At 53.2% G+C, this 21717-nt stretch overlaps 1 protein-coding gene across 1 annotated transcript; it reads left to right on the top strand.

Annotated features, from left to right (window-relative positions):
* Positions 1 to 1925: 1925 nt before the first annotated feature.
* Positions 1926 to 19594, top strand: Ip6k3 (inositol hexakisphosphate kinase 3). The gene is made up of 5 exons (XM_004649571.2): positions 1926 to 2124; positions 10618 to 10831; positions 12004 to 12179; positions 14021 to 14196; positions 18069 to 19594. Exons 1-5 carry the CDS (start codon positions 1926 to 1928, stop codon positions 18510 to 18512), a joined length of 1209 nt encoding a protein of 402 aa, XP_004649628.1. The 3' UTR covers positions 18513 to 19594.
* The last annotated feature ends 2123 nt before the right edge of the window (positions 19595 to 21717 follow it).

Here is a 21717-nt window from a genome sequence, read left to right as displayed (position 1 = left end):
TCCGGAGGCCGAGGTGGCTGACAGAGCGTCTCTCAGCCTGAACAAATTGATGGGCCCCACTGTGCGTGCGGCGGCCAGCCCTGCCCGGCCCTGGCGTGAAGGTCGATTAGAGGGTTAATGATGCCCAATGTCACCAGTCACACCACAGCCAGGAGTCCAGCAGAGGGAGAGGTATTAATAACTTGTGGTGACGGCCCCGCTGTGGGAATGAATGTCCTCTCAGACGGGACAAGCACCCCACAGCGGGGCCTCCCCTCACCGTCTCCTCGGCTCTCTCCTGATCAAAGTCACAATGACTTTAGGGATGCGCTTCCAGCCCGAAGTTGCAGTACCTGCCTGAAATAAGGCCACGGTACCTTAGAAAGCTCAAAGGAAAATGCTGGGGCTGGGCCTGAGGGAGACAGACAGGACCACCTGGCCAAGTAGAAGGATTGAAACCTGTCTGCTCCCACAGAGCTGCGGGAAAGCCACGATCACCACGCTAGAAATCAGAACAGAGTGATCTACTTTCTTGTGGGAGCTGGGAGGAACTTTCTCTAAGGTAGACATCACCACCATCCAGTTCTACACATGAGAAAACTGAGGTCCAGAACAACTGACTTGCTCAAGGTCACACCGCAGCCATATTGTAGGACCATAATACAAACCTCTGGTGCATGGTTCTGCCGTGCAAAATGAAACATTCCAGTCAGACAACGAGCGCCCAATAGCAGGGCTCGCTTGCTCCTCACTGGTCAGGGAATGGGTGTTCCCAGAGGAAGAAAGGCAATGTGACGAGAGAAGTCAGGACACACGCTCTGAACTCTGGAAGCTTACACTGACAGACTCTTTTTCTTTAAATATTTTATTTTTATTTATTTACTTGAGAGAGAGAGAGCATGGGCATACCAGCATGTCCAGCCACTGCAAATGAACTTCAGATGCATGCGCCCCCTTGTACATCTAGTTAATGTGGGACCTGGGAAATCGAACCTGGGTCCTTTGGCTTTGCAGGCAAGGGCCTTAACCGCTAAGCCATCCCTCCAGCCCTAGGCTGTTGTTTGTTTGTTTGTTTGTTTGTTTTGAGACAGGGTTTCATGTCCCCCTCTAGCCCAGTGTGCAGCTGAAGAAGACCTTGACTTCTGATCCTCCTGCACTCGCCTTCTCGTGCTGGCGTTACAGCGTGGCCACCGTGCCTCGTTTTTACAGTACTATGGATCAAAGCCAAAGCCTTTGTGCTGGACCAGCACTCTACCAACTGAGCCACATCCCCAGCCCTTGTTTGACATTTTAAAATATTTTAATATTTAAATTCAAAAAGGTAACAAGACAATTTAAAAAATCTTACCCTTGCTCCATGGAGACAAATGCTTCCCAGTTTCTCATGACAGATCATTCTGGAAGCATTGAGCACATATTAACAGCCTGGTTTCAGCTACCTGTGGAGAACCTGCTCTGGCTGAGGCTGGGCACTGCGTGGGCTCTTCCAGCTGCCTCCTCCCTCATCTAACTTCCACTTTTTCTTTTTTTTTTTTTTAATTTTTTGTTCATTTTTATTTATTTAAGAGTGACAGAGAGAGAGAGAGAGAGAGAGGGAGGGAGGCAGGCAGATAGAGAGAGAGAGAGAATGGGCGCGCCAGGGCTTCCAGCCACTGCAAACGAACTCCAGACGCGTGCGCCCCCTTGTGCATCTGGCTAACGTGGGTCCTGGGGAACCGAGCCTCGAACCAGGGTCCTTAGGCTTCATAGGCAAGTGTTTAACCGCTAAGCCATCTCTCCAGCCCTAACTTCCACTTTTTCTTGCTTCCAGAGAGCAGACCACCAGGACACATCTGTGCCGCGAGAGCAGAAGAGGGAGGAGCGCACCCCACGGAGGACCACCGCAGCTCACGTGGCGGGGCCCTGACTTTGGCCTCTTGCCTTCCTCCCAAGGACCTCGCGGTGCCATGGTGGTGCAGGACAGTGCAGACACCAGGGGCACCAGCGTGGGCGTGCCACTGGAGCCCTTCCTGCACCAGGTCGGGGGCCACCTGAGCCTGATGCAATACGATGCCCACACAGTATGCAAACCCCTCATCTCCCGGGAGCAGAAGTTCTATGAATCCCTGCCTCTGGCCATGAAGCGATTCACCCCACAGTACAAAGGTGAGCGCTGTGCCACGCGCGGCTCAGCCTGGGCTGCTGTCACAGCCGGCGTCCTAGGGCAAGGGGCGTGCGGGCTGCGTGGAGACTGTCCCTCTTCCCACCAGCCACCTTGTGCTACCTGCTCCAAGCTCCTCCAAGACTCCAGTTTGGGAGCGTAATGCCACCCAACTGCAAGGAGTCGGAAATGGAGTGAGAGGGGCACTGGTGAGACTGGGTCCCCCGGAGCCGTTCTGCTTTTGCTGCCTGCGCACCACGGGTGTTGACTGCAGCTAAACTCAGGGCCAGCGAGGCCTCCCTAGCCTCCCTCTGCAGGCCCAGCTGAGGCCGGACAAGGGGAGCTGGAATCGGAATTCCGGGATAAAGCCCGGCGCCAGGCTGCCTTCTGGTGTGTGTAGCTGGGGAAACTTGAGTGTGAGCGGTGTATGTCAGGAAGCTGAGCAGGGGCGGCTTGTGGGGAGAGAGGGCCATGCCAACTGGCCTCCTCGGCTGCTGCCGCCCTCACGGTAACCTTGGGGCAGGCATGTGTTCCATGCTTAGGGCTTGGTAAGTGAAGCCCACAGGGTTGACTGCCAGCCCAGCGCCAGGCGGGCACTTAGAAGAGCTTTCTCCTCTACAGGATGGTAGGCTTCATGACCGCAGGGTGCTTCCTGTTGAAGAGGGTCTGTGGGGACAGCATTCGTGAGGCCTCAGAAGTCCACCGGGGCCCAGTGACCAAGGCAGCTGGCAAGGGCAGGCTTAGCACACTGGGGTTTCTCGGAGCAGGGTTATCATCGGGGGGGGGGCACATGTTCTCGGGTGCCATCCCAAACCCAATAACCAGAATCCCTGGGCTCAGGCATCCTATTTACCATGGCTGCAGTTGAGAATCACTGCTGGGGGTGGCTGATGAGAGAGAATGGGCTCACCGGGGCTTCCAGCCACTGCAAAAACTCCAGGCACATGTGCCACCATGTGTATCTGGCTTTAAGTGGGCACTGGGGTATGGAACCTAGATCCTCTGGCTTTGCCAGCAAGCACCCCAACGTTTAAGCCCTCTCTCCCTCCCAGCGTCTCTTTTTGAGGCAGAGGTCTCAGGAGGCCTAGAGCTCACTGTGTAGCGCAGATCAGCTTGAACAATCGATCCTCCTGCCTCCCACCTTCCAAGTGCTAGGCTCGCAGGCACGCACCGCCCCTCTCGGGGTAGTGTGCTGGGTAGAAGCTAGGGCTTCGTGCACACTGGGCAGGCACTCTACCATCCGGGCCGAACCCCCAGCCCCTGAACCCTGTTGCGTACAGATCTGGACTTCCTGAGGGTCTGTGGCCACACAGCTCAACATCCTACCCTGGGAGACGGGGGAGGACCGTGGCTGCCTGTGGGGTCTCATTTCGCCTGGCAGGGACTCCCCGAGCCCTCGGGGGCCGTGGGCCAGTGTGTCCTGAGTGGCTGCGGGTCGCTGCTCTTCTTGTCAGAGCACCCATTGGAATTAATGTCTGTCCTGTTGCAACTGAGCTCGGCCCAGCGATGGGGCGGCAGGCCCTGGCGCGAGGTGGGCTCCTGCCAGCAGCATTTCACGCTTGCTCGGCACAGCTCCGGAGCTGAGAAAAGCTGTGAGGAGCTGCAGGCAAAGCAGGACAGGGAGCGATATCTGGGTGGGACCTCCATTCCATAGTGGGGGGATTTAGGCTTCTGGGGTGCTTTCTGGAACCCCAAGCCCTGAGTTTCTATCTGCAGACTAACCAAAGAATTGGCAATTCCAGATTCAAGAAAATGATTTCTATTTTTTTTAAGGTTTTATTTTAGGGGCTGGAGAGATGGCTTAGTGGTTAAGGCATTTGCCTCCAAAGCCAAAGGATCCCAGTTCGATTCCCGGTGGCTGGAGGTCCTGGTGCACCCATTTGCTCTCTCTCTCTCTCTTTCTTGGTCTCAAATAAATAAATAAAATATATTTTAAAAAAATATTTTATTTTATTTATTTATTTGAGAGAGAGAGAGAAAGAGGTAGAAAGAGAAAGAAGGAGGGAGAGAAAATATGGGGGCACCAAGAGCTCCAGCCAATGCAAACAAACTCCAGACGCGTGTGCCACCTTGTGCATCTAGCTAACGTGGGTCCTGGGGAATTGGACCAGGGTTCTTTGGCTTTGCAGACAAATGCCTTAACTGCTAAACCATCTTCTCCAGCCCAAGACAATGATTTTAAAATACTACATTTTATTCAGATCTTACAAAGATGTGGGGAAGGGAGAAACCTGGGGGGAGGGTAAGAAAGGGAAGGTAAAGTGGGGGAGGAGAGAGAAAACATGTGGAGCCCAAAATCCCATGTAGGCCACATGGAGCCCAGGAGCCCACATAAATGAACATGGATCTTAGAAGAAGAAAAAAAATAAATAAACATAAAAAGGGATTTTAAAAACATGTGCTTCCAAAAAGATTAAAAGTGAAGACGGTAATAAAAAATACAAAATGTTTCTTCCCACCCCATATGGCTGCCCGGTGGGAGAGATATCTTACCTGTCTGAAGACCCAAAACACATTTCTGCCAGTTCTGGAGACAGAAAAAAAAATGCCCTAGTCTCTCCATGGATCCAGGGGGAATATGCTTTAAAATTTGTGCCACTACACCTGGACACACCTCCACCAGGTGTTCCAGTCAACCGGCCTGGACGTGGAGCAATCCACCCACAGCTGGGCAGGGTGCTCACTCAAGAGAGATCTAGTTGGGTAGAACGGGTATGAACTAAATCCCACAGCCGGCAAAGGCGGGGTGGGGCGAGGCTGGCAGGGACAGGCAAGGAGAAGACGTGACGTCCTGGGTTCCTCCCTTTAAGGGCCGTGCTGACCCTGCCTCATTAGCCTATTTTGGAGCCCTCAGAGGAGCACGGCCACGCTGGTCTTCAGGAAACCCACTCTCAACAGGACTCTGTGCCCTGTCTGGAGAGGCCCACACTGTGGAAGGCACAGTTCACTGGACTACTGTCCAGACCTCTGCTCTGCCTGGCTTTAACCTTTAGGCTGGACCCTGCTGGGGACATCCCTTTAGGGCTCCACTAACTAACTCGAATTACAGTTGTGCCTCAACTTACCATGGAGTATGTCCCAAGTAAAACTATTGTAAGTTAAAAAAACTCCTAAAAGCCAGGCGTCGCGGCACACAACTTTAATCCCAGCACTCGGGAGGCAGAGGTAGGAGGATTGCCATGAGTTTGAGGCCACCCTGAGACTCCATAGTGAATTCCAGGTCGGCTTGGACCAGAGTAAGAGACCCTACCTCTGGGTGGGGGAACTCTTCAAAGTGCATTTAATAGGCAGAATCTACCAAGCACAGCAGCTTAGTATGCAGTATAACGTGGAGTCTCTCTCCCCTGTTCCACTTGTGATCTTGCGGCACTGTGGCCCCTGCCCAGCATCCTCTGGGAGAACTGTGCTGCATGCAGCTAGCTTGAGAAAAGATCAAAACTGTGAAATCAGGACAATCTCCCCCGAATGCATTTTGTTTCCACGCAATCCCGAAGTGGAAGTCATAGATCAGACCATCCTGAGTTGGGGATTACCTGCCCGGAGCTGAAGGTCACAGCCAGGTGGAGCCACAGGGTGGGGACAGCCCTGCCTTCAGGGCTTCCCACAGATGGGCTTTCTAGACACAGTGGGGAGCGGCGGGGCAGGGAGCCCTGACTCCCTCAGAGGACGGATGAGAGCATCACTGGCTGCCAGGCTGCCCCAGGGAGCACTGGGGTGAAGCCCAAACACGAGGCTTTGATGAAACAGAAACTCTGGTTCTGTCGCTGACCTGTGACCCACTGGAACACAATGCCACTGGGGCATTGTTCAATCGCTAACAAACACACACACACACACACACACACACACACACACACACACACACACGTGAGGAGAGACTAGTCAAAGGCCTCAAGGTCGGGCGATGACGATCAGCAAAGCACTTGTGCGAACATGAAAGCCTGAGTTCAGCTCCTCAGAACCCACGTGAAATGCTTGACTTGGCGTCGTGCGTAACCCCAGCACTGGGCAGGCAGATGGGAGGACTCCCGTGGCTCGCTGGCCAGCCTGTGTAACCCACCTGGCGAGCTGTGAGTTCAGGGAGAGACTCTGGCTCAGAAAAAGTCAGGTACAAGCTGGGCGTGGTGGCGCGCACCTTTAGTCCCAGCACTGGGGAGGCAGAAATGGGAGGATCGCTGTGAGTTCGAGGCCACCCTGAGACTACAAAGTGAATCTAGGTCAGCCTGGGCAAAAATAAGACTCAACCTTGAAAAAAAAACCAATCATGTACAAAGTAATAGAGGAAGACGCCCAAGGTTGACCTCTGGCCTCTACATGCACGTGTGTACACACGCATGTGCGCTTACCATGCATGCTGACACATACACATGCCAAAGCATGGCGGGGGGGGGGGGCCCACGACCCGACAGACACGTCATTCTGAGCGCCTAGAGGAGAGCAAGGACTGCGGAGGTCGCTGGTTTCGCCCAGTGAAAGGAGTGGGCACAACTAGCCCCCGGTGCTCGCTCGGAGCCCAGTGCCGTCACAAAGGTCTCCACACCCTAATTCACATAATCCCCGTGCCTCACGGAGGCAGGCACCTCGATGACCCCATGACACAGATGGGAAACCTGCACATCTGAGGCCACGGAGCCAGTGAGAGGCACTGTTAGGACTTGAAGTCCCGGGGTCTGGCTCCTGGTCCTACCAGAGCCCACTCCACCTGGCTCCATGATTACCCTCAAGATGGACTTAGGGTGTCAGCTTCAGGGAGCCATCTAGCCCAAGAAGAGAGGAGACATGACTCACCCAGGGCTACTCAACCAGAACCTTGTGCCAGGAGTATTTGAATACCCACAAGGCTCTCACATGCTTGCCCTCTACTTCCCAGGGAGAAAGCGCATTTCTTTTTAAAAATATTGTATTTATTTATTTATTTGAGACACAGGGGAGAGGAAGAGGCCGAGAGAAAGAGAGGGAGAGAGAATGGGTATACCAGGGTCTCCAGCCACTGCAATCAAACTCCAGACGCTATGCATGTGGCTTTACATGGGTACCAGGGAATCGAACCTGGGTCCTTCGGCTCCACAGGCAAGCACCTTAACCACTAAGTAATCTCTCCAACCCAGAAGGTCCATTTCTGGAGTGACTGCCACAAGCCACAGAACCTGCCCTGTTCCTTCTCACCATCTTTCTCCACAGTGGTGACAGGGAGAACATGGGCCTAGAGGAGGCGTCCCAGTGGCCTGTCCAGGACCTTTGCTGGGCTCCCAGAATCACCGTCTTGGGGACGAATCCCTCACCTCCCAGTTGGCTCTGGGCGAACGAAGATGGACACTTAGGTTCCGTTGGCTAAGGGTTTAGCCAGATTTATATTACAGATGGTGACGGGTGGATGTTCTCATAAGCTTAAAAATAAACACATGATGGAGTATTCGCCAAGGCTCAGGAAGCTGTTCCGACAAAGCGAAATTGCTGAGATGCCCTGGGCATGCTGATCAAGGTAGTAAGCACTCGTGTTTGCCCAGTTGGCATGGTGTCTCGGCTGAGGGGCTCGGGGAGGGTCGGTGAGCAGGCTGGGGGGTGGGGGTGGCTCTGTGGTGGGCCTCGACACTCCTGATCACACCTAAGCCACAGATTCTGAAAATCTCGGGCCTCTCAGGCTTAGTCCTCATAGACATGGGGCAAGCTGAGGTCAGGAGGAGCCACTGCGGCTCGTGACAGAAAGCGCAACCCACGCACCAGGGAGTGTGGGTTCCACTGACACACTGCTCAGTCAAGGGCACGTGACGTGGGACTGTTTGCAAAGGAGCCAAGACCCCACCCGGGAGGCCAGTTTCAGGGGCGAACAGAGCGTAAGACTGAGACGCCGGCAGCGAGCCCATCAGAGAAACGAAAAGACAGAGGCGGGGCGCGGCACTCTGACAGTATGAGAAATGGAAATGACTTTTGGATGTTATTGGTTTGAGGTTATTTGCACCTCGCCTCGCCTGCGTTTACACAGGCATTCTGAGCCGATGAGCTCAGACAGGAGCAGAGCCTGGGGCAGTGCAGAGAGAGGCTTTTGTTGTTGTCCCTCCAGCCTGGGCTTCTGGACACAAGCTGCCCCGAACCCTGCTTTCTGGCAGGTGTGTCACACAGCCCCTCAAGTGAAAACGGCCAGGGGTCTGCCAGACGCAAACATGAACTTCACACAGTCCCACAGGGCACCTCTCTTGGCTCATGTATCTTCCTACATTATGCTCCCCCAGGAAAGGCGCAAGGGCCAGCTTCCCTCTCTCCTTGTCACAGAGAGAGAGATGTGCTCTGAGGTCTGGTGTTGGCTTCCAGGAGGTCAGTTCTCTCGAGAACAAGCACAGTGGCCTTCTATCCAAGGACACAGGGCTATGACGCAAGCCCACGTCCAGGCTGTCTCCTGAGAGGCTGGGCTCATGGCTGTTTGGTCCTCTTCACAAAACAGAATGACTTGAGCCCTTCTATGCCTGGGGACACAGCGGGAATGCTCCTGGCTAGCGTGTGGATGCGATGATCTGTGCCCTCCCCGTGAAGTCCTTTGTGCTGTGTGTCACCGCATGCCCCTTCTTTAGTGCCCACATGTGGAATAGCCCTGTCAGAGCTCCAGCCCACACAGGCTGCGTGACCTTGGCACCGTCTTCTCCGTCTCCTCTCGCCTGTACTGTCAGCGGCCTCGCAGTGGGTTGTCACTTAGAAATCACACGCAGGGCCACACCGGGAGGTGGAGAGACGAGGAAACGATGATCACTGCTGTGATCATGTCTCCAGCCTGCCGTCAGGCCTTGGCGCTCAGGCACAAAATGTCCATGGCGGGCTGGGTTCGGGATGAATGCTGGTGTCAGGTAAACACGAATGCCAGGCTGGGGAGCAGGGCGTCGGGACTGCTGTGGCGAGCTCACGGGGACTTGGGAGGGGCTGAGAAAGAGCCGCGTTTCCTCATTACCGGCAGGGACTGGATGTTCTTCCCAGGCTGTGGAATTCGGCCACTGGGAATCTGAGCTGACGGGACCGACCAAGGGAGGCCGCTGAGCTAGGCACAGGGGAGGGCTGCATGCTGGATGACAGAGCCACCAGGGAACAAGGTCCTTGGTGGCAGCCCCAGGAGCCCAGGCAAGGACACAGGCAGGGGATCAGCAGTCCACCCCCACTGCTCAGCTGCTGCTTGAGCTGGGAAGGTGACCAAGGGGCCAAATGAACAGTGCTGAGCACACCAACAGGCAACCCGACCTTCTGACCCCGAAAGTAGGCTTCTGCATTCAATCTTGAGGCCACCCCAAGGGTAGGCAGACCCCCAGAACTGGAGGGCAAGTGGGAGGAAGAGGAGAGCCTTTAGGAACAGAGCAGGGTCTGAACACAGGCCCAACCACGGCGAGCAGGGGCCAGCTGGGGACCGACTTCCCGGCATTCCCCCTCACCTGCAGGGCCTCGCTGGCCAGAGCCACTGGGAAGGAGAACGCAGGAAGCCAGCAGGGCACTGCTCAGGGCTAGCTGCTGGGCACCAAGAAGGCATAGCATACAGAGTGGGTGAGGGAAGGGGGTGGTCAAGACTCTCAAAGCAACACGTCCTCCTGAGGGCCTCCATGAGGCCATGTCTGTGGCGTGGCCAGGACTGTGGAAGTCAGGCGTTGTTGAATGCCAGGCTCCAAAGAGCAGGCCCAGGTCCCTCCACCTGGGTGAGGACTCCTCAGCGTGGCCACAGAGCACTACCCGTGCCTGTCACAGCTAGCTTGGAGGCCCGCCAGAGTGTCTAAGGAGAGCATCAGGCAGCCTGAGTCAGATGGACTTACTGGCCTCCTCATCCGCACAGGCCACCATCTTGCTGCCCTGATGACCAGCTGCGGTGGTGGCGAGTGGTGCCAGGTGTTGGGGACATCGCCTAAGACTCTGGTTTGCGAGTGAGCCACACCCACCCTAAGCCATCATGTGTTGATGTGTCTGACCAAAGGCAAGGGCCAGGCATTAGTGTGATGGGCAGAGCAGGGCCACTGAGAGTCCTGAACTCAGAGCCCCTTCAGGAAGAGGCTGGTCAGATGAGGGCAAACGGGAGGAAAAGAGCTATGGAGAAAGTGAAGGGGGATGCGGAGGGCTGGGAAGGGCTCAGCTGCCCTCCTTGGTGCCACTTGGATCCGTGGAAAGTGGGTGATTCTTTGGTGAAGGACTGGCTCTGAGGTGACCCAGGTTGGGCTGGGCTGGCTGGTGTGACTGGGAAGGTGTGATGACTGTGTGAAGAGGAGCCAGCGAGAAGAAAACACAGGGCTGGCTGTGTAAAAGCAGCCAGGGCAGAGAACCAGCCCAAGGCCAGGTTTATTTTATTTTATTTTATGTTATTTTATTTTATTTTATTTTTGCCACAGCTCCACAGGGGTGAGTCTCAGGTAAAATCCGGCCAAGCAGGAGTTGGAGGAGAAGGAGGGAGGCTGGCCAGAGCCACTCAACTCAGAGGCCGTCTGTCAGCCACGGGCCATGACCTCGCGCGTTCCTCCCTCCCCTCCTGTGCCCTGCAGGTACCATCACCGTGCGCCTCCGGAGAGACAGCAGAGGTCACCTCAGCCTGGTTGCCCACCCTCTGAAAGAGAGCCAGGAGCCCTTCCAGGCGTCCCCAGAATCGGCCGCCATGACCATCTGGCAGTCGCTTCAGCAGACCTCCAGCAGCAACGGTGGCACCTACCCCCTGGCGCAGCTGCAGCATGCCCAGCTGGCACACTCACTCAAGAAAAGGTGAGGGCCACCGTGCAGGTGACAGAGGGCTGGGGGCCGGCTCCACCAAGGGGACCAGCACTGCTCTCACCTGTGCCCAGAGCCAACCGCTCCACTTTGGGGTTGTCACCAAGACAATGAGAAATTCAGACGAAGGCTCTGTGCAGAAGGGCCGATATAACCAAAGAAAGGAGTGGGTCTTCTCCCCAGCTGCTTGCTTCCAGGGGGAGCATGGACCCACACTTTAGCTCCCAGGTTCCATCACAGGCAGAGTGAGACCTGGAATAGGTATTTGGTACCCACTTGTTTAATTAAATGCCTGCTTCTCTGAGACCATGAAGTGTCTCTTGGGGAGAATGTGCAGACAGAAACCCTAGACTAATTTACGGGAAGGAAGTGTGCCTAATTTCTCTCTGAAGTCAGCTCTTTTCTTAGCAGACAGGAGGCAATGAGGAAACTAACTCCCTGAAGTGGAAGAAGGCCCTGGGGGGGGGGCGGCGCTGAGGCCCCGGAAGTGGTCCCCCAAACCTCTGATCGTGTTAGCTGACCTTTCTGAAGTGGAAGGGGTCTCTGGGGATTTGTAAACATTTATGGGAAGCAGAAAGGAGCTAATCCGATGACAGTGCCTTCCCTCCCTAAGGAACCAGAGATCTGATTAAGCTCCTGGCTGGGCGTCAGGAGGCAGTGAGCCATCCCCAGGCGCAGCTGAGGACACCAACACGTGGAGAGCGCAGGAGGGTGAAGGGTGGGCCAGTGGCACATGACCCCCACACCTCCGCACCCCGTGATGTTTCCTGTGATATCTTGAGGTCCCAAGGACATAACGACACGCCAGGACATCAGAGTCACCACCCGCATATTTCACCCCCTCAGTAGGGAGATCATTCATAACCCCAGTCACCTACCAGTGAACTTGAATCACCTCTGCCCTCTGAGGGGCAGCACACCTAAGACCCTGGGGTGGGGGGCAGCCTTAGCATGGCCTCATCTAGTGTGAGGAACCCAGACTGGGCAGGGGATACCTCGGACCTGCAGCACCTCTGGCAGCCTGTCACGTGAGGACTGTCCTGCCTAGCTGTAGCCAGAGCGCGCTCTTGTCAGAGACCATCCCAGAGCACCCAGGCAGTCAGCGCCAGCCCCCCACCACCTCCATACCCAACGGTGCCGTCTTCCAATGTCTCCCTTGTCCACAGCCCAGCCAAGGCGCTCCTGGAGTCTGAGTTCCACCTCGGCACCCACGTCTCCTCATTGGTGGAAGGCGCCAACGGGAACCAGACGGAGAGTGCGAGCTTTAACCCTTGGGGTCTGCACTGCCACCGGGCCCACCTGACCCGCCTGTGCTCTGAGTATCCAGAGCACAAGCGGCACCGTATCCTGCCCACTCTTCTACTGCAAGTGGCCCCTCAGGCGGGTGGGAAGGGAGAGGCGGAGCAGGTAGAAAAATGGGCTACACACACACACACACCAGCAAAGAGATAGGTAGGGGAGAGACAGACGTGAAGGGTAATTTGAGGGCCAGAACCCACAAGCATGGAACCTTTCAAGCATGAGATCCTTTCAAAAGAAAAATAGAGAGATGGCTTAGCAGTTAGGGCATTTGCCTGCAAAGCCTAAGGACCCATGTTTGACTCTCCAGATCCCACGTAAGCCAGATGCACAAAGGTGAGGCAAATGCAAGGTGGCACACGCCCAGTAGGTGGCGCAAGTGTCTGGAGTTCAATTTCAGTGGCTGAGGCCCTGGTGCGCCAATTCTCTCTCTCTCTCTCTCTCTAATCAGGGATAGCTCAGTTATAGCTCAGTTGGCAAAGTACTTGCTTTGCAAGCATAAGAAGCCAACTTTGATCCCCAGAACCCTTGTAAAAATGTCAGCTATGGGCTGGAGAGATGGTTTAGTGGTTAAGGCACATATCTGTGAAGCCTAAGGACCCCGGTTTGATTCTCCAGGTCCCATGTAAGCCAGATGCACATGATGGCACATGCATCTGGAGTTCATTTGCAGTGGCTAGAGGCCCTGGTGTGCCCATTCCCTCTCTCTCTCTCTCTCCCTCTCCCTCTCTCTGTCTCTAATAAGTAAATAAATAAAAATTTTAGAAAAAAAAATGTCAGGTATGGGGGCATGTCCCTACAAGCCTAGCACTGGAGAGGCAGAGGCAGAGGCAGGAGGACCTCTGGGGCTCACTGGCCGGCGGTGTGGCCTAACTGGTGGCCTCCAGGCCAAGGAGAACCCTGGGTAAAGGAGGCGGTCACCACTCCCGGAGATGATGCTCAGGGTGGCCCTCTAGCCTTTGTGCACACATATCTTGCACACTCAGGAACACACACACCAAGAGTAAAAGAAAGAAAAAAAAAAAAAAAGAACTCAGAGAAGGAGGGGACGGCAGAACAAGCTTCAACAATCTTCCCGACAAGCAGGCAGGCAGGCCCGCCCGGCCGCCCCGGGCTCGTCTCTGTCACCTGAGCAGTGAGGATGAGGATGAGAGGAGCCGAGCAGGGCCTCCTTCAGAAAACAGGGAGGAGTAATAAAAGCCATTCTGGGTGGGGACAGAAGGGGCTCAGGGGAGGCTGGCTGGGCCCTGCTCCAGCTCCCCACTGTCCTTCCTGTGTAAACGCAGGCACCTTTCTGCAGGTCCCCAGGCTGTGGAGAGGGCGTGGGTCCTCCCATAGAGTGGACCCTGAGGGGAAGCAGGCGCTGCCCACCCTCAGGGCTGGCTGTGTGTCCTCAGGGAGCCAGCTCATGTTCGCAGTGCCCCTCCTTACACTGGGCTCCTTCCCGCACATGGCTGCGGCTGCCTTTACAGTATTTACTACGACACATCTGCCGCCCTAATCCCTGAGAAGCTTTTGGAGGATAATTACTTTGCTGAAATTAATATTCCTGCATCTCATCTCCGAAGCGAACATCAACCCACTTGTCCCAAAAGGTACTACTATCCCATTCAGCGACTGGAGGTTTCAGCCCTGTGATTTTCCGCCATAAAATGTAAATTGGGCATGGCCTGCCAGGGATTTCACGCCTGCATTTAAATTTCAACCTCCAAGCAAAATGGAAAAAGGCTCTCATAAACTCCCCCTAAATAAATGGACTTATTAAAGCAGTCTGCAAGCGAATACCTTGCATTCTTAATGGGCAGGCTCCTGGGTAAGGGAGGAAGAGGGAGGGAGGAGCGAGCCAGGAACTTGCAGGCAGCTTCCTTAACTTAGTGCCATGAGGTTTCCTGCTGTTGGAAAATGTGGTGTCACAGTACAAGCAGCCCTGCGTCCTGGACCTGAAGATGGGGACCCGGCAGCACGGGGATGACGCGTCGGAGGAGAAGAAGGCCCGCCATATTAAGAAATGTGCACAGAGCACCTCTGCCTGCCTGGGCGTGCGGATCTGCGGCATGCAGGTGGGTGCAGGGCAAAGCGTCTCTCCCACCCTCTCCTCTCTCCCTGCACAGCTTGTCACTTTGGGGGAGCTAGAGAGGAGACTGGGGACCACTTCTTCAGCAAGGAAATGCATCTTGTAATCGATTATATATGGGCACTGGTTTCTTTGGGTTTGGTTCTTTTAATTCTTTTAAAAATATCTTTTTAATTTATTTGAGAAAGAGAGAGAGGGAGTGAGTGAGGGAGGGAGGGAGGGAGGGAGATATTGGACATATCAGGTCCTCTAGCCGCTGCAAATGAATTCCAGATGCATGCACCACCTTGTGCATCTGGCTTTACATGGGTACAGGGGAATCAAACTCAGGTCCTTAGGCTTTGCAGGCAGCGTCTTAAGCACTGAGCCATCTCTCCAGCCCTGGGTTTGGTTTTTTTGAAGGAGGGTCTCATGTAGCCCAGGCTGGCCTCAAACTTGGTCAATAAGCTGGACTTGAACACCCGCTCCTCCTACCTCCATCTCCCAAGGGCTGGTATGGACTACCAGACCCAGCTTTGTTCCTTTAGCTTTTCTGTGTTTGATTAATTTGTTTTATTTCTAGAGACAGGGTAGGCTGGCCCATGTAGCCTAGGCTGGCCTTGAGTTCACTATACAGCTGAGGACGGCCTTGGACTCCTGATTCTCTTACCTCCACCTGCTGAGGGTTGATATTATAGGCCTAATGCCCAGCATTAGGGTAGAATGTTTGTTTTTTGTTTTTGCAGTGTTAGAGATCAAATCCAGAGTTTTGGATACAGTATACAAGCATTTAACCACTGAGCCCCATTCCCAGTCACTGGATTTTTTAAAAACTTTCTGTTCATTTTTATTTATTTATTGAGTGTGACAGAGAGAGAAAGAGAGAGAGAGAGAGAGAGAGGGAAGGAGGGAGAGAGAGAGAGAGGGAGAGAATGGAGGCACCAGGGCTTCCAGCCACAGCTAACAAACTCCAGACACGTGTGCTCCCTTGTGCATCTGGCTAACGTGGGTCCTGGGGAATCAAGCCTTGAACTGGTCCTTAGGCTTCACAGGCAAGCGCTTAACCGCTAAACCGTCTCTCCAGCCCATGGACTTTTTTAAAAGCACTCATCAGGATGGTCCAAACACTGCCACTTTTGAGCTTAGCCTCACTGTCTTTGACAGCTGAGCCTTTCTTCAATGACCTCATGAGTCCTGTCCATGCTATAGACATTTTTTTTTGCTATAATTTTTAAAAAACATATGTTTTTATACCAAGTGTCGTGTTGCACACGTTTAATCCCACCACATGGGAGTCAGAGGTAAGAGGTCGCTGAGTTCAAGGCCAGGTAGGACTACTGAGTGAGTGCCAAGTCAGCCCAGGCTAGAGCCAGACCCTACCTCAAAAAAACAGCAACAACAAAAGCAGAGAGAGCTAGAGAGAAGACAGAGAGAGCTCGAGAGAAGAGAGAGCTAGAGAGAAGAGAGACCAAGAGAGAATGGGCACACCAGGGCCTCCAGCCACTGCAAATGGCCTCCAGATGCATGTGCTCCTTTGTGCATCTGGCTTTACATGGGAACCAGAGAATTGGACTCAGGTCATTAGGCTTTTCAGGCAAGCACCTTAGCCACTGAGCCATCTCTCCAGCCCTGGGAGAGTCTTCTGATGGCCATGTGTGGCTGTGGCTGGGAAAGAGCTTAGAGAGCACGCGGCACCTGCATTCCCGACACGGCCGCAGGTTGGGGCCTCTCACTGGCCATTTCCTCTTGAGCACCCAGACTCTCCGCTGCCTGGGTGGGTTGACAAAGTAGGACAGTCTTACCTGCCAAAGCCAGGCGAAGGGGCTGTTTGTTTATTGCCCAGGTCCCAGGCTGCGTTGCTGCCCTTCTGGCAGGACTGCCAGAGATCTGGTGGGAATATACTTCCCACGCTCCTTTCCTCTGACAGTCTTGTCTATTCAAAGCAAACTCAGACCCACGTTGACAGTAAACGTTACGGCTTCCCTTAATTGAAACTGCCGCCCCTTGAAGCTGGAAGTTGAGTCTATAAATTTGTTGTGCAGATGTCCCTGGGAAGGCTGGGAAGGCAGTCCTTGAGAGGATGGAGTGGGATGATTTGTGGAGTAAATGGAATCTCTCTCTGGACCTCTAGCCCTCTGTGATTGACTGATTAGTGTAGAAAGTGGGGGGCTGCCGTGAGCTTGCGAAGGCAAACCTAGCAGCCAGTCTCCGATGCTCCAAAAGCAACACCGAGCCTGTCACATCTTTCCGATTTGTTTTTATAAACACACCGTGTACGCTGAAGGCAAGAAGGGCCTCAGAAATTGTGCTGCTCAGGTGGGGACAGCCCTGCCCAGGTAGGCCAAGTTCCTCTCTGGCTGTCCCAGCAACGAGCTTCCTTCAGCCTCTGCTGCCACCTGTGCCCTCTGAACGGAATGGCAGTGGTTGCCATGCTACCCCCATCAGCATCTCTCTTCCATCTGCTGCCCTTTGGTGGCCAAGGCATGACAAGGGCGAGGCGGCGGCCACCTACACCACAGGGTGGCTGAGGAGCTGTTCCTTCCCCCAGGCTCTGCCCGCACCCGACCTGTTCCGTTACCTCCAAACAATTCACCCCACTCCCCCCCGCAAGAGCCATTCTTGCATCCTTAAAAATTTGCTGAGGAAGAGCCTTATCAACTTTGCTTGGGAGAATTTAATCTAGCTGGCTTTCCAAGGCCATTGGCTGTGATTCCAGATTCCTCCGCAGCTCTCTAGCTTGGGTTTGCTAATATTCGAATTGGAAAGGGCCAGAAGCCAGGACTTAAATCATGACTTGGAGGCAGACATTGGAAATTCACAGGAAAGAAGATCCAAGCCTCTGCATCAGGCGTGGAGGGTCACCTCTGGGGTGAAGGACCTCTAGACCTTGGATTACTGCTGAAGACTTGCAGAGAACAATTTAAAGTGGACAGTCCGCGGGTGGGGGATGGGCAAGCATCTCATGCATTTTAGCTGCTCTTGCCCTGCTTTGCTTGGACAACAGTTTACACATTATGGGGGCTGTGACACTGCAGCTGTCACAGAGACAATTGTCTGCTTATTTGAAAAAGAGAGAGAGAAAGGCAGATGGAGAAAAAAGTGGTTGGGAGGCAGAGGTAGAGGATCACTGTGAGTTCTAGGCCACCCTGAAACTACATAGTGAATTCCAGGTCATACTGGGCTAGAATGAGATCCTACCTTGAAAAACCAAGAAGAAAAAAAAGGAAAGAAAAAGAAAAGAAAAGGAAAAATGGGCATGCCGGGGCCTCCAGCCACTGCAAATAAATTCAAGACGCATGCACCACGTTGTGCATCTGGCTTATGTGGGTCCTGGAGAATCAAACCTAGGTCTTCAGGCTTTGCAGGCAATCACCTTAACCACTAAGCCATCTCTCCAGCCCCCAAAGACATTTTTTTCTTCCTTTTCTTAAAAAAAAGTTTTTAAAAAATTTTTTACTTATTTGTTAGAGGGAAAAAGAAAGAGAGAATGGGCATGCCAGGGCCTCTAGCCACTCCAAATGAACTCCAAATGCATGAGCCACCATGTGCATCTGGTTTACCTGGGACCTGGAGAATCAAACCTAGTTCCTTAGGATTGGCAGCAAGCACTTAACTGCTAAGCCGTTCCTCCAGCCCCTCCTTTTGAGACAAGGTCACATGTAGCCTAGGGTGGCCTCAAACTCACTCTGTAGCCAAGGGTGATCTTGAACTCCTGCTCCTCTTGCCTCCCGCATGCTGGTTTAGAGGCATGTACCACTGTGCCCCACGTATGCCGCGCAGGACATCAAGAGCAGGGTCTTGTGTGCACATGAGCAGTCTACCCACTGAGCCCCGCCAAGTTTATAATTCACATTTCCCCTCTCTTCTTTTCGATGTAAGGTTTACCAAACTGACAAGAAGCACTTTCTGTGCAAAGACAAGTACTACGGAAGAAAGCTCTCGGTGGAGGGCTTCAGACAAGCGCTTTCTCAGTTCCTACACAACGGACGCCGCCTGCGGACCGAGCTCCTGGAACCCATCCTGCGCCAGCTCCGGGCACTCCTCACGGTCATCCGGAGCCAGAGCTCTTACCGCTTCTACTCCAGCTCCCTCCTCATCATCTATGACGGTCAGGAGTCGCCAGAAAGAACCCCAGGTGGTTTGCACCCTCAGAAAGCCCACAGTGGTCCCGCAAAAGTCGACATCCGGATGATTGACTTTGCTCACACGACCTATAAGGGCTCCTGCAACGAACACACCACCTACGAGGGACCAGATCCCGGCTATATTTTTGGCTTGGAAAACCTCATTAACATCTTGCAGAATCTCCAAGAGGGAAAATAAAATTCTCAGAATTCTCTGGTCTATAGATTTCGCAGAAGGACCCACCATTAACTAAGGTAGTCGAGAGTCTCCTTCTATGTCTTTGGAATAATCATATCTACCTTCAAAAACCATCTCAACACATGCAGACAATGTTGACAGCTGCTGAGGAAATCCACTGTGCAGGCAACCCCCCCCCCCCCCACCAACCTGGCATCTTCTGTCAAGCGGCTCGTCTTGGGATGGGCAGACAGTGAGAGCAACACCATGGCGGCGCCACGGGAGCGTGCGGCCTGCGTCAGGCGCCAGCGCTGCAGCTGTGGGTAGCGAACGCTTTCCTGTCACGCTGCAGTCCCTACAAGCCGTGGGGGGGTGGGGGGGGCTCTTGGAAGAAACCTTGAAGAATGAGTTTCCACCCACATTCATGGCTTTTCTGCTGTGTGGCCTGCCCACTCTGCGGGCAGACAGAGCTAATGAATGCCTCTTACCCCCTGCGAGGAGCTGTGCGCGGGGAGGAAGGAGTGGAGACCATTTGCCGTGTCACCTCCTTTGTACAAAGGAGGACACGGGCTGGCAGGTGTCGCTCTGCAGAGACCTGTTTTGCATGTGTGAGGGCCTGGGTTCCATTGCCAGCACCCTAGGGTAATAACAGTAATAATAAACAAATAAATGGGTGGACGTGAGCCCTGACAAGCCAAGACTTGTGTGTGGAGAGTACAGTCCTCACAGGCTTCTCAGTGCCACACTGCGACCACAAAAACAGAACAAAGCAAAACAACAGAAAAAACTGATATGAAACGCAGCTTCCAGCAGGGGCAAGTGCTCCCATTAAACTATATTCTCCAATTTCTGTTTATTTTTTTTGGGGGGGGTGGCCTGGGGGAATCAGAGGACTGAGGAAACCAGGGTGATGTTTACAAGCTTGGTATGCAAGAGTACCTATGAAACAAGAACAAATGCTTTAATGAATTCCTTCTTCTGTGGTGTGAAAACCTATTACAATGCCCTTGAGTCAAGCACTGAGCTACATTTCCCAATTAGGGAAATAAATTTGTTAATAAAATTGCTGAGGTCACCAGTGATTATTGGTGTGCCTTAATATCCTTTGTGTTTGTTTATTCTGATTGTCATACTGTATGGTGGTTCCAATTTATACCAAGAATAGCTTACCAATTCTCCTCAGTCCTGTAAGAAACTTGGTGGCGGGCTGGAGGGATGGCTTAGTGGTTAAGGCATTTGCCTACAAAGCCAAAGGACTCAGGTTTGATTCCTCAGGACCCACGTTAGCCAGATGCACAAGGGGGTGCCCACGTCTGGAGTTCATCTGCAGTGACGGGAGGCCCTGGTGTGCCCAGACTCTCCCTCTCTCTCTCCCTCTCTCCCTCTTTCTCTGTCAAATAAAAAATTTTTTAAAAGGGAATTTGGTGGCAATGGGAGCTAATAAAATATTTGTATGTGGGCCTGGGGATGTAGTTCAGTTGACAGAGTGCTTGTCTAGCATGCTCAAGGCCCTGGGTTCAATCCTCAGTAGTGTATAAGCCGGTTGTGATGGTGCAGGCCTGTAATCCTGGGAAGGCAGAGGCAGATGTTGAAAATGCCAGACCAACCTGGGCTACATGAGACTCTATCTCAAACTAATTTTTAAAATGTTATTTATTGGCAATTTTATACATGTCTATAATATATTTTGATCATATTTCTCCCCTTTATCTTCTCTTGTCCTCCTTCCACACCTGCTGAACCTTTTCGCTTCCCATTGAGTCCCACTTCTTTTTTAAAAAAAACATCATTTTTTTTTAAGCTGGACATGGTGGCACATGCCTTAATTCCAGCACTTGGGAGGCAGAGGTAGGAGGATTGCTGTGAGTTTGAGGCCACCCGCAGACTACATAGTGAATTCTAGGTCAGCCTGGGCTAGAGCAAGACCCTATCCCCAAAACACAACAAAAAAAAAAACCAAAATTTTAATTTATTTGAGAGACAGGGAGAGAGAAAGAGGAAAAAAGAGAGAGAGGATGGGTGCACCAGAGCCTCCATCTACTGCAAACGAACTCCAGATATGTGTGCCACCTTGTTCATCTGGCTTAATGTGGGCCCTGGGAAATCGGACCCGGATCCTCAGGCTTCGCAGGCAACTGCTATAACTGCTGAGCCATCTCTCCAGCCCCTCTTACATTTTTTCTGCCCCCTTTCCCACACTGTTTCCTGAGTCTGGAAGGGGGGTGATAGAGCATTCCTGTTTAGGGTTCAACATTCAACAGTCACTTAATCTCAGTACCTTGGCCAGTTTTAAGTCTTCATGTTAGATGTCGTCCACTGCAAACAGAAGCTTCTCTGACCAAAGCTGTGAGCAGGGCTCATTTATGGGAGAAAAGTTAAATATTTAGAAGACACTGGGCTAGAGTGAGACCCTACCTCAACAAAACAAAAAGAAAGCTGGGCGTGGTGGCACACGCCTTTAATCCCAGCACTCTGGAGGCAGAGGTAGGAGGATCGCTATGAGTTCAAGGCCATCCTGAGACTACCTAGTGAGTTCCAGGTCAGCCTGATCTAGAACAGGACCCTACCTTGAAAAATCAAAAAGAAAAAAAAAAAAAAAAAAGAAGAGGAGGAGGAAGAGAAAGAAGGCAGTTGATGGGCATATGTCATTTAGTAGCACAACAGTAGTAGTTTACACCCATGCACACACATTGTATGCCTGTGCCTGCACACATATGTGCCCATACACTTACACACCCAAGACACACCCAACACAAAAATTCTGTTGTTTATGAAAAGTCAAAGTGGGCTTGCAATGAGGAAATGGGTGTGATGAGACCCTAGCTGGCTCCCCAACAGCCTTTCTCCATGACCTTCATGCCTTCATGGCGATAGGGTACCTACTTAAGGAGGCAGAGAAGGAATAAGGGACAATGGGGGTATGCGGATGGCAGGGGCCTGGCAGTGCCCCACTGAAGGTGCTGAACAGAGCCTTCCCAGACCATGCCCTCGTGCTACTTAGAGTGCTGGGAGATCGGTCCCTACCTCAGACACCTCCTCATCCCTTAGGACGGTCCTCAAGACCGGGGACACGGAAAGGGAAGCCCGGGTCACCCCCTCAGTGGTGCAGTCTGCTTCTGAGTCAAGTTCTCCCCCTCCCCCGGCAGCAGCAGGGGAGCAGGGCATCCTGAGAGACAGCCCTCCAGCCCCCGCCCTGGGTGATTAAAGAGGAGGCGAAGGAGTGGAA

Source organism: Jaculus jaculus, chromosome 8, assembly GCF_020740685.1.
Source record: "Jaculus jaculus isolate mJacJac1 chromosome 8, mJacJac1.mat.Y.cur, whole genome shotgun sequence".
Lineage (NCBI taxonomy): Eukaryota > Metazoa > Chordata > Mammalia > Rodentia > Dipodidae > Jaculus > Jaculus jaculus.
This window is presented reverse-complemented; position numbering and strand designations above follow the sequence as displayed.

Bases quoted from the DNA above. Each gene is read 5' to 3' on its own strand.
- Ip6k3 (XM_004649571.2), top strand. From the start codon at position 1,926: ATGGTGGTGCAGGACAGTGCAGACACCAGGGGCACCAGCGTGGGCGTG. The intron at 2,125-10,617 runs GTGAGCGCTGTG...TGTGCCCTGCAG, and splicing joins ATTCACCCCACAGTACAAAG to GTACCATCACCGTGCGCCTC. The intron at 14,197-18,068 runs GTGGGTGCAGGG...TTTCGATGTAAG, and splicing joins TGCGGATCTGCGGCATGCAG to GTTTACCAAACTGACAAGAA.